The 12,978-nt window shown below is 51.2% G+C and overlaps 1 protein-coding gene across 1 annotated transcript in view; it reads left to right on the forward strand.

Annotated features, from left to right (window-relative positions):
- PFDN1 (prefoldin subunit 1) overlaps positions 1–12,968 on the forward strand; it is a 30,153-nt gene extending 17,185 nt beyond the window's left edge. The window contains exon 4 of the mRNA XM_068697830.1: positions 12,759–12,968. Within this exon, the coding sequence (XP_068553931.1) occupies positions 12,759–12,842 (84 nt within the window). The 3' untranslated portion in view covers positions 12,843–12,968. The remainder of the gene's footprint in view (positions 1–12,758) is intronic.
- Positions 12,969–12,978: the final 10 nt, after the last annotated feature.

Genomic DNA, 12,978 nt, shown 5'->3' on the forward strand with positions numbered 1-12,978 from the left:
GGACTGTGTGTCACTGAATTTAGCTCCTCCGTGCAAAGGGCAACAGCAACCTGCAGCTTTTTTTGTGGAATTGGATATCAGTTTTAAAGCTCTGACCGTAATATTGTTGTGTGCTTATTTCCCATGCAGTTTTTTTACACATATGTATGGAGACTGAATATTTAATGCTGTGGTGCTAAAGTTGGTTTCGTCTCTGTCTGAAGTTGAAAATACAGAGGTAAAAGGTACACTCAAGTGCTAGATCTCTAATTCAGAAATTCTTCCTTTGATCCCAAAAATGCCATGTCCAGTTGTCTCATCCCACACATGGAACTTTTTTGCTCTGGTTCGTGATGAAGAATAAATATTCTGCTCTCAAACACCACGACGCTTCCCATGCAAATGCTTGGATGGTTTTGTAGGGCTGGTTCCTGGTAAAGTCAAAATGTCACTGAATTACAGTGCCATTTGGTGATCAGATGCCAGAGTTACCAACACTTCTTCCCCAGTGCGGCCTGGATGCGAACTTGCTTGTGCTGGGGAGCCCTTTCTCTAATCCTGTTCTCTAGGAGCTTTAGGATGGCCTTGCTGCAGCCCTGGGGCATAACGGCAGCGCCCCTGTTCTCAGTGAGCCTGCAGGCTGCATGCTGATGTGTTTGTGCCCTGGGGAACAGAGATTGAAGTGGGCGAGGTGTGGCTGGGGAGAAATGCCGCAGTCTGGGAGCCGGTGCCTCTTCTCTGAGCGTGTATGGCTGGGACGGACTTGCTCGACTTGCTCCAAATGGCTGAGTGTCTTGGATTTACTCCTAAAGCAATTCTCTGGATGATCCTTTTTTTTTTTTTTTTTTTTTTTATGCTAAAGCTGACAATGTGGAGGCCCCTGACCTGGCCTCAGTGCTTTTGGCTTTATGGCCTCATCTGCTTGAAGGAAGTTTGTGTGTCTGTCACCATCGCTTCATACAGGGGCCAAGCCGGAACTGTCCCTGGCACGGTTTGCACACCACGTCCATGCAAAGCGGGAGCTCAGCTGCAGTTGTAGTTTGCAAACACACAAAATTTCCCTGGCACAGATCGTTTGCCATTTTGGGGCATTGCCGTGGAGCAAATTTGATTTTTATTTGCTTAAGCTGCTTGTCCTGGAAGATACTGAATTTGTTGCTCACCCCCCCCCCCATCTCCCTCTTTATAGCATTTGGTGCCTGGGAGTTTGGAGTGCTCATATCCTCTCCTCTTGTCCCTGAATCACACCATGGAGCTTCATTAGCTTTCCCTGGCCATCAGGAGGCCTTGAGTCCAGATGCTCAGCACAGACAGGAGAAAAATAAATGCTTTCAGAGGGTCTCATATTCCTATACATTATCTCCTCCCTCTGCTTGCTGTATAGGGAGGCCGGGCACCTGATGGTGTTGGACAGACAGTACAGAAGTGAATTAAACGTGTATGGTTAACACTTGGGCTTGCACAGATCTTTTAGGATTCTTTGGGTGCTGACTTCTGGGCTTGGTGACGTTTCTGGGAAATCCATTTCACCTTGACCTTGTTGGCTTTTGACATCCAGGCCTGAGTTTGCCCTCAGTGAGGGCTCACCTATGCTTTTCAGCCTAAGACAGGTCTAGAGTCTTGGCTTGCTTTTGGATGACGTGAGTGGTGTAGCTGCTTGCTGAAGCTTGCTGTCAGCCAGGGAGCATCCACAGGCACTCCCATAAGAGAGGAGAGCACAGGCAGAGCCGTTTGCACGCATCTGTTCTCCACTGACATGCTCATTTTGAAGAAGGAAGTACTGAAGCTCATTTATTTATTTATTTTTTCCAATAGTTCTGGCTGTTTTACAGCGCAGGAGGAGAATCTGCATTCTCATTTTCAGATTTGAAAGGGGAAATACTTGGAGCAATGAGCAAAATAGGCCTTAAAATAATAACAAGGTGAAAAGGTTGAGAGTGTAATGCACACAGAGCTAGCTAACGCTCCTGGGATAAAGCCATTCTTTATGGAGAAGCCCTCTGGACTGGGACCATACGAAGTTAAGGTAAATATTTGGGCATAGTTAATGCTCCACTATTTGTTTCTGTCCCCTAAATTGTTTCTGCTGGTGACTGTACGAATAGCATGCTTGTTTCTTGCTCTTGAGGCCATGGATGGATCTGACTGATGACTTAATTGTTTAAAGCACACATCTGATCTTACAGTTGTTTGTGGAAAGTGAAAATAGTAAGAGGATTGTTTTCTTCCAGCCTAATTTACGTGTACTTTATGCTATTTTTCTTTTATCCAGATCACATAATTTCACTCTCATCCCAGACAGATGCAAGTTAATTGTTTGCAGGTAGCATTCTCCAGCTTTACATGGGAACAGATGCTCTTTGATAATTGCAAGAAAGAAGATGTATTCTTTTTTTTTTTTTTTTTTTTTTCTTTTTCTTAACACTGGTCCTGATTGCTATACTAGGTTTGTTAGATGAAGGTCAAATAAGCAATTTTCAAAGCAGAACATACCTAAGCTTGTGCTGTGTTAATTAGTGCACAGGTCACTGGTTGCAAAATGTAAAGTAGTAACCTTTCGGATATAGAAACAAAAGCATCACATTTGAGAGGGAATTCCCAGCTCTCTGAAAGGATCATCCACTGATTTAGGCGTGGGATGGCTTATGAAAGCTTAACATCTCACCATGTTTTTGTGAGGAGTGACTTGTATTTCTAACATCACATGTGTATGATACACACGCACAGGGCTGGATTTTTCATTTGGAGCACTCACTCACAGCAAAAAAATTTCAAACTCCACAGTTTCTGCAAGGACCTAGTTAATTAGTGATTATTTGTTACTCTCCACTGCACTACAGCTTGCAGATTAAGCACGCAAAGTGGCTGAGAGGGCAAAGGCCTCAAGAAGGGCGAACTGGAATTTGCCAACTCCTTTCTCCCCTGTAATTTTAGGTGGGTAACTAGATTTTAAAAGCAGGAGAATAATGAACATGAATGTTTATTGCTTACTTTTAAATCCTTCAGAGCCTACTTATGGAGATGCTTTCGAAATACAATTAGAAGTTTAGGATTTTTGGTTTTGCTCTGACAAAAAATGAAACTAGCGGGAAAAGCTTTTCCAAGTAAAATTCGCCAGTACACTAGCATTTCTTTGCAATTCAGGGAAAAGTGAAGAGCATTACGCATTACTAGAAAAATAAACCTTCTTCTGTCTAAATGGTTTGTCCACCCAGGAGCCTACGTTTAGTCATCTGGGTCTGAAAGTTGCTTGTTTCCTCTGATTAGTGTTAAACTGCTCTTATGAATACATTGAAATCATCTGAACATAAAATTGATAGATAAGCCTTTCTTTGTCGTTTTAAATCAGGGTCTGAATCATTGTCAAAGCTTTCCTTTGTACTTCTGGCTGCGGAAGTATCCAAAGCAATGAGGATAGCTGGATGTTGCTCCCTCCGAATTCTTCGTCGTGTGAGTAATAGTTAGTCACAAACCAATGTCGCTGCACTTGACTGAGTCACCAGGATCATTCAGTCACTCCTTGCTGTCCTTTGTACCAGGCAATTCTGTGGCTCTGGGGAGGGGGATTATCTGTATCTGGCACCCCCATCCCCCTTGTCTTGCCTGGGGAGAGCAGGAAGCCTTTATTTGGAAAGCGTGCTCCTGCGTGTGAGAGACCTGACCCAGCCCTGAGTCAGCTTTGCAAAACCACACCTTGCTCGCTGGGTATGCAGGAGGTTGTCACAACTTCCTGCTGGCCCCGTGCCACTGCCTGGTTTATTTTGCTAATCTGCCCGAAAATGTGTTCCCAGTGGGGATGTGGCAGTGCCCGCTCTGTCGGTGAGGCAGGTGAGTCCAAGGGTGTCCAACTTGCCTGGGCGAGGGGACGATGGTTAGTTGGGAGTTCACATCTTCTTGTTGCTCTCTGAGTCTTTGAAATTTGCAGAAGTAATTTTACATCCAAAAATGACCTCATTTGGCCTGAACTGTAAGATCTGGATGAAAGGTATGGCGTGATTTTACAAGAGTCACAGTGCCAGGAGATGCTCTGGTCACTTGTACTGACTGCAGGAGTACAGAAACCCAAGCACAGAATTAAGGAACTTAGCACATTTTGCAAGAGGCAGTTTGGTGAGGGACATTTGCATGCAGAAAGTGGGGATTTTCAGAATCCGGGTAAGTTTTCCCTCCCTAAATTCTCTGTATTTGACCTGACTCTGCTGTCATGAGTCTGGTCAGGCGTATTGTAGTGGGCTTGAAACAACGTCCCTCTGAAATCTCTGCTCTAAATGGGTAACGTTTCCAAGAAGACATCTCCTAAAGGGAGTTTCTGAGCTGATAATGTATTTCTTGCTGCCACCTACTGAAATTTTCCCAGTCAGCTTTCTTTTGTAGTAAACGTCAGGCTCTAGGGTGCAGAAGTTCACTGGAACAATCGTCACTTCCCATTTGGGGAAAGCACCTGGCTCCACCTCTCATTAATACGCTGGCATGTGGCTGACACGACACTTAGTGTGAAGCATGCTCCAGCATGGGCTGGGGCTTTGGTACAGACAGGGTGCTCTGCAGCTATCTTCTCCTGCCCGTTACTTCGCCCCAGCATCTCTCCAAGGGTTGCCTCCGTAGTACCGTGTTTGGAAAGCAGTGAATGCTCTTCCAAACTAGTTTTTTTCAGAATATGTTCCTCATTGTCTCAAAACCCTATAATAATGATGTTGGAAGCCCTTCTGGTATTTCTGTGGGTAGGATCAGTACATGGTGAAGGCAGATTTGCATCAGCAATTCTTTAGGCAGGTGCTTCTAAAGATCCTACGGAGTTGGCAGGTACACTTGTTACGCTAGGTCTCCTTTCTACTTGGGACAGCCTTCAAATAGGAGCCTTGATATAACTCATATTATGATATAACTTATATCTCCTAGGTCTACCTGGCACAGCCTCTGCTCTCAATTGTAATCCAGATGGCCCTGAAGTGACCAAGAATCCCCATTGCCTTCTGGAATGAGTGGCTAAGGGAAAACCCGGGGGATGTGAATCATCACTTCTCCTCCTAGGTGAATGGCATCATCGTGCTTCTGTCAGCAGCTGTCATCAGAAACTGGCTCTACTCCCTTCCTATTGCACTTTACTCTTGGGCAAACTGAGGGCAACTTCCTGAGAGCAATAACCGTGCTTGGAAAGTCTTGGAGAGTATCTAAATATTTGGTGGTTGCCGCAGTGTGTAATTCCCAATGTGTACTATGTGCGGTGCTGGGTGGACCCAGCAGGGCGTGGGACTCCCCCTCCCAGCCCTGTCAGTGGTGCCCACTGTACGGGAGTTTCTCCCAGAGCAGGAACAGCTGGCTGCTGCTTGGCACGTCTGCCCCTTCCCCATTTACCAGTTTGAGATGGACGTGACATTAAGCAAAGCGCACGTCTTCGGCACGCCAGCTTCAGCGATTTGAGGCTGACCAAAATATCTGACGTGCCGTGGCAAATGGTGGTGGCTCAGGGTGCTGGTCTCTGGCGGGAGGTATTTGGGTGATTCCAACCATCCCAGCAGCAGCAGCAGCCCTCGAGTAAGAGAGATGTGCTGCTGCTGCTGCCTGCCCCCCCTGTGCTGGCCGCACGGCTCTCCTCCCTCTTGGGAAGATCCCTCTGCAGATGAGTGTGTGCACCCAGCTCCGTCTGGGGAGCTGCTTATCACTTTCCCAAAGAGTGCACACACAGAGCCCGCGAGGAATGCCAAAAATGACCCGGGTTAACTTTGGGAGATACAGAAACTTTAGGCTAGCAGGTTTATTGAGACTGTCACAAGATGAGTTATATCAAGGCTCCTATTTGAAGCACGGCATCATGCCTGAAGACTCTGTGGCATTCCTCCACAACAGCCTTCTGAGCACGGGAGCAGCATGCCAGCAGCTGAGCGTGCTGCAAGCCACGGGGAGGCCTTCTCTAGAAAGGAACCTGCCCACTTATTTCATCCTCACAAGTCAGGGATTGCAGATTTTTTTTAATTATTTTTTTTTAAACCTGAAATGAGGAGGCATGTTCCAATACCAGATCCTTACATTTCCATGGAGACATTTTTGTTTGGGTTCACGCACTTCGCATTTGTGTTTGCAGGCCAGGGGTAGAGACAGTTGTTTGTTTTTCTTGCTGAGGTGAAGAGAAAAAAGTAGAATTTAAAGAGCGAAAGGGATAGGAATTGAATGACAAAACGCTGTTTGAAAAAGGGAACTCACATGCGAGTGCTCGGCATTATGCAACAGGAGAAGACTTTGGCTGCTGTGTGTTGGTTTCTTGCTGAGAACAGAAGTGCTGTGCTGTCTTTCGGAGCCGAGCACGCCTGCCTGGAAGCACTGCACTGAGTTACCCACCCTGGACAGTGCTCAGGAGATGTGTGCTGGTGTGGCCAGCGCTGGCAGGCTCTGAAGACGGAGGTGTCTAAATCACAGCGTTGTGGGAATACGTGGCCTTGATCATCTCGATCCAGTCCGCGGGGAGCTGAATAATAGTTTTTCCTTGCTGTGGAATTTGTGGATGCTGGCTCTTTAATCTGCCAGGAATGCACAGCCCGGCTGTGTCACTGTGCCTCTCAACAAAGGCTTGGTTTCTTGCAGCGTGATGCAACACCAGTGGAGGTGGGAAGTTCACGCGGTGCCAGAAGGTCACCGGCTCTGCCTGCGAACCGGAGCTCCTGTTGTTCTTCGGGGTTGTGACCTGCAGGTTTATTTGCATTAAATCTATTATTTCCGCAGCAGCTGCTGAGAGCAAATAGCACGGAGCTGACCGGGGAGCGTGCTGGCAGCGGCTTACCTGTGACAGGGAGTGAAGTGCCAGGGCGAGCCGTGGCACAGGGTAACAGCAGCAGCAAGAGTTCACGGCATCGTTTTCACTTCAAGCATAATCCCTAGGGCACAGACTTGTTTCTCTGCTGCACACCAGTGAGAAGCAGGAGCAGCAGATGAAGGTCTGGGGGTGTTGCCTCACCTCGCTGCTGACTGAGGCCGCTCAAGGTGATGCTTTCAAGAGCTGGCACGTTGTCCCCAGGTGAGGCACAGAGGACTCCAGGCATCACGGGGCCACCTGTGAGCTGCGGGCAACCTCCTTGGGGTCACAGTGGGCACCCTGTGAAGCAACTGCCCTGCAGGAGGGCTGCTGTGGATGCCAGCCAGAAGCTGCGCAGTTGTCCTCTCTTCTGTAGACTCCCCGCGAGCACCACACGCTGTCTGACGTGGCTGTGGCAGAAGCCAGTCGTATTTTTGGTTGCATCGTCCTCTGAGCAGGTGGGAGGCAGCGGTTTTACTTTGTGCAGCTCTCCTGAAAACACGTGCAGGTTACCGTGTGCTGTTCCTCCCTTCAAGGCTGCAGCAGGGCCTGGAGGTGTGGGAAGCTCCTGAGATTCAGGAGGAGTGAGGTGAGCACGGCCAGGCAGGGGCAGGGCACCCTCTGCAGTCAGGGAGCAGGAGAAGCCTTAGCAGGGCTCCTGAGCCACATGTAGGCGTTGGGCAGCTCAGCCCTGTGGCCTGCAGGATGGATTTGCTCTGCTGCCCAAAGAAGTCTTGGCTGTAGTTCCCTGCCCTCCGTCTGGGCGCCAGGTAGCCATTAGCGTGGCAAACCTGGTTCCAGAAAGAAGATGGAAGAGAAAACATTTCTTCAGGGCTTGTTTTCAGGCCTGTGACTTGTTTTGCTTCCAGCCACGGCAGCCCTTCCTGGCGAGGGAAGATAACTCTTGTTGGCTACAGGGCTGGCTTGAAGAAATTGTGAAACTACAGGCTTGGAGGCACTAACTGCGCCGGCTTCTTGTGAGCAGCTCAGCATGAAAGCAGCCCCCGTGCAGCCTAGACCTTGCTAACCTGTAGCAGGGTGTCTGTGCCGGGTGTCCCAGGGTAGGTGGCAGCCCCCTTCCTGGGTGGGGAAGCAGCAGAGAAGGAGGGGAGTCGAGAGGCTGTCACCCCAAACAGTGGGTGCAGGAACCCCAGGGGCTTTAGGTGCTGTGTGCGTTGCGTGCTGAGTGGGGAGGGCTTGCTGGGTGCTTCAGCAAGGCAGAGGGGGCTCCAGAAGCTGTGCCTCTTCAGCAGCACTCAAGAAGTGTATTTTGCAGTGAATGTAGAATCACAGAATGGTTTGGGTTGGAAGGGACCTTAAAGCTCATCCAGTTCCAGCCCTCTGCCATGGGCAGGGACACCTCCTACTAGACCAGGTTGCTCAAAGCCCCCTCCAACCTGACTTAAACCCAGGACAGGTGTGAACCAGAACTGGCAAATTCACATCTTTCTGCCATGCTCCCTGTATTTCTTCCTTAGCGCTTTTCTTATAACTGCTGGTGAGATGCTGGTGCCTCGCTGGACTGCCCGGCTTCACTGCAGAGTGCGGTGGTGGTTTTTGCAGGCCATGGACATAGGCTTTCCTGAGAGCAGAATGGTGTCACCTTCACCTACTGGCTTTCCAAAGCAAGTCTCCTTCCTCAATCCCTCCCTGAGGCTCCATGACTCAGGCAGCCGTGTGCCTTTCTGCTTTGGGTAACCACTTGGTCTCACCAAAGGCGCACTGGAGCTTGTAGGCTGGCAGGCTGGTGTTCTTCGTGTGCTAGGAGGCAGTTTCTGGCTCTGACGGTGCGGGTGCAGATAAGAGCTCTGAACCTGCAGTGTGCATGCTCCGAAGCTTCCCAAGTCAGCAGCTTTCCGTGCATACACCACACAGGGCCAGTGTGCTGCCGGGGCCAAGTCAGGCTCTAACTGGTGAGCACCGGGGTTAACGGGCTGGGGAAGGAGTCTCAGCAGCCTTCGATTTCGTTCGGGACCCAAATTAGCAGCACAGTTCTGGCATCGCACTGGAAATGTGCTTCTAACTGCACTTGCCTTGGCACACGCAGCAGCGGATTCCTGCTTGGAGCTCTAAATGCTCCTCCACAGGAAAATACACGCAGCTCATCCCCTGAGGAGCTCCAGCCTCGCAGCCGCAGGCTGGCCCAGCGCTTTGGATCAGATGCCTTGGGGCTGCAGGTCAGCATCAAGGTCGGAGAGTCTTAGATGTGGGGTTTTGGGAGGCTGCAGATGGTGTTTCTTGTGCAGCCAGCAGTTACTGCCAGCCCAGCGGATCTGGCAGGACTGGAACAGCCTCAAGGATGACTTCAGAGCAGCGCTGCCAGACCCATTACTTGGTTTTCTCAGCGCTGGTGTGACGAGGCAGAATATGTGTCAGCTGGGCTTGCTCACAGAGCTGCTCCCCGGGAAGGAGGATCAGATAGACACCGAGTTTCCTGTCTAGACCCCAGTAATTGTGGCGAGGAGAGTTTTGCATGTAAGTTCCTGCTCTTTCTCCTGTGATTACCTAAGCAGAAACCGGGCTGCAGCTTCTCAGGAAGGAACACCTTGCTCCTGCCACACACATAGGAAAATACCGTGATAGTCTGCCCCTCACCCTCCTTTACGTGGGCCGTTGGTCCAGGTGAGAGCCAGCTGCTGTGCTGGCTCTGGCGCTGCACGCTGCCGGCCTGGAGAACAGCTCAGAAAGTTTTCAGGCTCCGATCTGTGGGTGCAGCATTTCCCGTGCCTGCCCCAGCAGCAGGATCTCCCTGAGCGCTGATGGGATGGAAGGGGCTGTGCTGGGGGGGTGCAGGTTCGGTGCTGCCTGTGCTCCCCACAGCCCTCTTCCCCCAGCTCCCGCCTTGTTTCCTTGTCCCTGGTGTGGCTGCTCAGCCTGCTCCACTTTGCCCTGTGCTGCTCCCTCTCAGCTGGATCCCCAGCTGGCCCCAGCTCGAAGAGGTTTGGTGCCACGGCCTCTGAAGGGATGAGTCTGCCTGGAGACCGCTTTTGGGAGAAAGGAGTAAAAGCATCAGGACTGGTGCAGATCCTCTTTCCCCATCATTTTCTGCTAGGAACTGTGTAACCGAGGAGAGGGATTGAGGGGAAAATGCAAATTTCCAAAATCCTGCCCAGCCCGTGCCTGCAGGTGATGCTTACGGAACAGAGTGTCCCCTTGCCATGCCCCGTGTAGCTCTAACACCCCTGCTCCCCCATTTCACCCCACAAGTGGGAAGGACAAAACACAACAAGCACAGGAGCGTGTGATGTAGGTCCGTGTACGTTCCCCATGGCACCCATGGACACTTCTGCAGTGTGTTGGGCCAGATTGATACTCAAACCACTTGCACATGGGGAGGTGAGGCTCAAAGACTCTCCAGCGCAGTTCCCTAGCAGTGGATGTTTGCAGTCCCCCTGTGTCAGGATCCCCAAACCATTATTTGAAGCCTCTCAGGTCCTGTCTGTGTGCGGATGCTGCCTCGTGGCCAGCCCTGGGCTGTCTGCAGGAGCCAGGCTGCCAGCAGAGGGATGATCTCTTCAAATGTCTCTTTCCTGGTGGGCTTAGGTGGAGAATGGAGACGATAAAGGGTCTGTTTTGTAGAATAATATTAAAAATGTTTTGAATGCATAGAAATCAGCTCTGCTGGAGCTGCTCTCCTCCTATAGCCAGCAGAGCGAGGAGGCTGCAACTCTGGGAGCTTCCTCTGAGTACAGACCCGTGCAGCTTTTCTCTGAAATCTGTCCCCGCCCAGCCTTCACGTTCAGTTCCCCAGATGTGAAATCCATCCACATCTTCCAGGAGCAGCAGGAGAACACAGAAGTCCTGCCCTGCCAGGGCGTCAGCGCCGTGCTGGGAAGTCATTAGCAGTGGTAACCCACAGGGTGCTTCCTCTCCACCAGTTTCCTGAAAAGCAGCTCCAAAAAGCACCAGGGATCCCGGGTGTCGGGGGACCATGGCCTTGGCTTTTGTTAACAACCTTTGCTATTTAAATAAAAGTCCTTCAGTAGTTGGAAAGGGGACTGGGAGGGGTGTCCTCACAGAGTGGGAATTTGTCAGGTGCACGGAGGTGTCGCTGCAGGGTCAGCTGTGAGGGGATGGATGCAGAGTGACGGCAGCAGGGCACTGTCACGTGCTTGTGGGTTTCCCTTCTGCATTCTGCATCCCAGCTATGTGCTTGTGCAAGAAGCATTCAGGAAGCTGCCAGGGGAGCACTGACTTTGGCATTTTTTGCAATCTGGCAAAAAGGGGGCTCACACCCAACTCCCTCCCTTTGCCCACAGCCATCAGGAGGGTGCTGCTCAGCGTGTGCTTTTGGTGGCAATGTGTGCCGTTTCCACACCACCCCTGAGCGGCAGGGTGCTGCTCTGCTTCAGCAAGGCAGTGGCTGGGGGTGAGCACCCCGGAGCAGCGTTTTAGCCCTTTTGTTCTCCCCCTCTGCAGTTTCCCATGCGTGGCTGAGCAGTGCTGAGGACCTCCCGTGTCCCCTGTAGCTGTTCTCGGCTTTCAGAGAATCATTCAGATTGGGAAAGACCTCTGAGATCATCCAGTTCAACCTTTAACCCCGTACTGACAAGTCCACCACTGAGCCATGCCACCAAGTTCTACATCTCCACGTTTCTTGAAGACCTCCAGGGCTGCTGACTCAACCGCTTCCCTGAGCAGCCCCTGCCAGTGCCACAAAACACTTCGGGTAAAGGAGTTTCTCCTAATACCCAACCCAAACCTCCCAGGTGCAACTTGAGGCCGTTTCCCCTCCTCTCATCACTTGGATGAGCTTTGGTGGGATTGGGAGGGATCATTCACATCACACTGGGTTCCTCTGCACGTGTTTAGAGGTGGTTTGGTGGCGCCTGTGACAGGATGCTCAAGGCTGAGGCTCTGTAATGTGAGAATAATCCTGCCCACGTTTATTTTCACCTTGCTCAGCCCCAGGACAGGGATGTACCAGGTGTGAAGGAGCATTTGCTTAGGCTGGGGCTGCCACCACCCCGGGGAGAGCTGTGCTGGGAGCGTCGCATCGCAGTGATCCCCGCTGGGCTTTGCGGAGGCGAGGACGGGGGCAGCGAGCCCTGCACCTGCACACCCTGTGTGCAGGCAGCTGCAGCCTGCAGAGCCCCGTGTGAGCCTCGGCAGGTGGTTGTGCAGCCCAAAAGCTGCTGGGTGACCCCTCCATGAGCCCACCACCGGGGAGCCTGCCCCGGGCTTCCCCCAGCCCATCAGCAAGCACTGGAGTGGCGATTTCCCGGCGCCCAGGAGCGAAGTCCAGCAGCACATGGACGGGGCTGCTTTCTGAGGGCCTGGCATCCGTGGGAGACTGTTGTGTCTGTTGTTTGGAAACCCAGAGAAAATAGTCAAGGGAGCCAGTTGCAGATTTTTCCAGTCACCTAGGAGAACCCAGACGAGCAGGAAAAAATGCTGCATGGTGAATTCCTATCTTGGGATGCACAGCTTCAGTCTGCTTCCCTGCCAAGCCTGGACTAATTAAAGATGATTAAAGAAACACATTTTGTGATGATGGCAGGGAATTTCTGAACATGCGGCAGATAGAAAAGAGGGTCTGGTTTCTGAAAACACCCAGCTGGGAAAAAAGAGCCTTTTTTAACCTGAGTGTGAAAGGGTTCTGGTGCGGGTTGCTGATAGCATAAGCAGGCTCCAGCATATTAATTTATCTCTGGGCTCCAAACTTTACGGGGTGTGATTTCCTTTTCTTCACTGCTACATTTGATGTCAGACACTTTGTGCAGCTCCGCTGTTGAAATAATCCCACAGCTCTGAGGAGGAGGTCTCAGAGGGAGCAGAATTCAAACGCTGTGTAAACATTGCCCAGGCAAGAAAGATTCAATATTAACACTTCCAGGATGCCTCTGGAAATGAACACGACTCTCGCTTTCGGGGCAAGCACGCCGTGTTGTGTGCGCCCTCAGCAGGCTGCTGGGGGCTCTGCCCTGATCGCCTCCCTGTGCTGCTGGTGCCAGGCTGGACATTAACTCCCCTCTGGGTTTCTGCCTTGCAGCAGAAGAAGTCGTACCTGGAACGAAGCGTGAAGGAAGCAGAAGATAACATCAGAGAGATGCTGATGGCCCGGAGGGCGCAGTAGCTGTGTGGTTCCCGACAGGCCTGCGGCACCCTCTGGGTGATGCTGGGCAGCTCTGCCGGTGCCGCTCACCACTGCGGGTCTACGTGACAGCTGCTACTTGGCAGTGTTAATAAACTCTACCCCACAGCCTGTGTTA

The sequence above is a fragment of the Anas acuta genome, chromosome 14 (genome assembly GCF_963932015.1).
Source record: "Anas acuta chromosome 14, bAnaAcu1.1, whole genome shotgun sequence".
NCBI classification, from domain to species: Eukaryota; Metazoa; Chordata; class Aves; order Anseriformes; family Anatidae; genus Anas; species Anas acuta.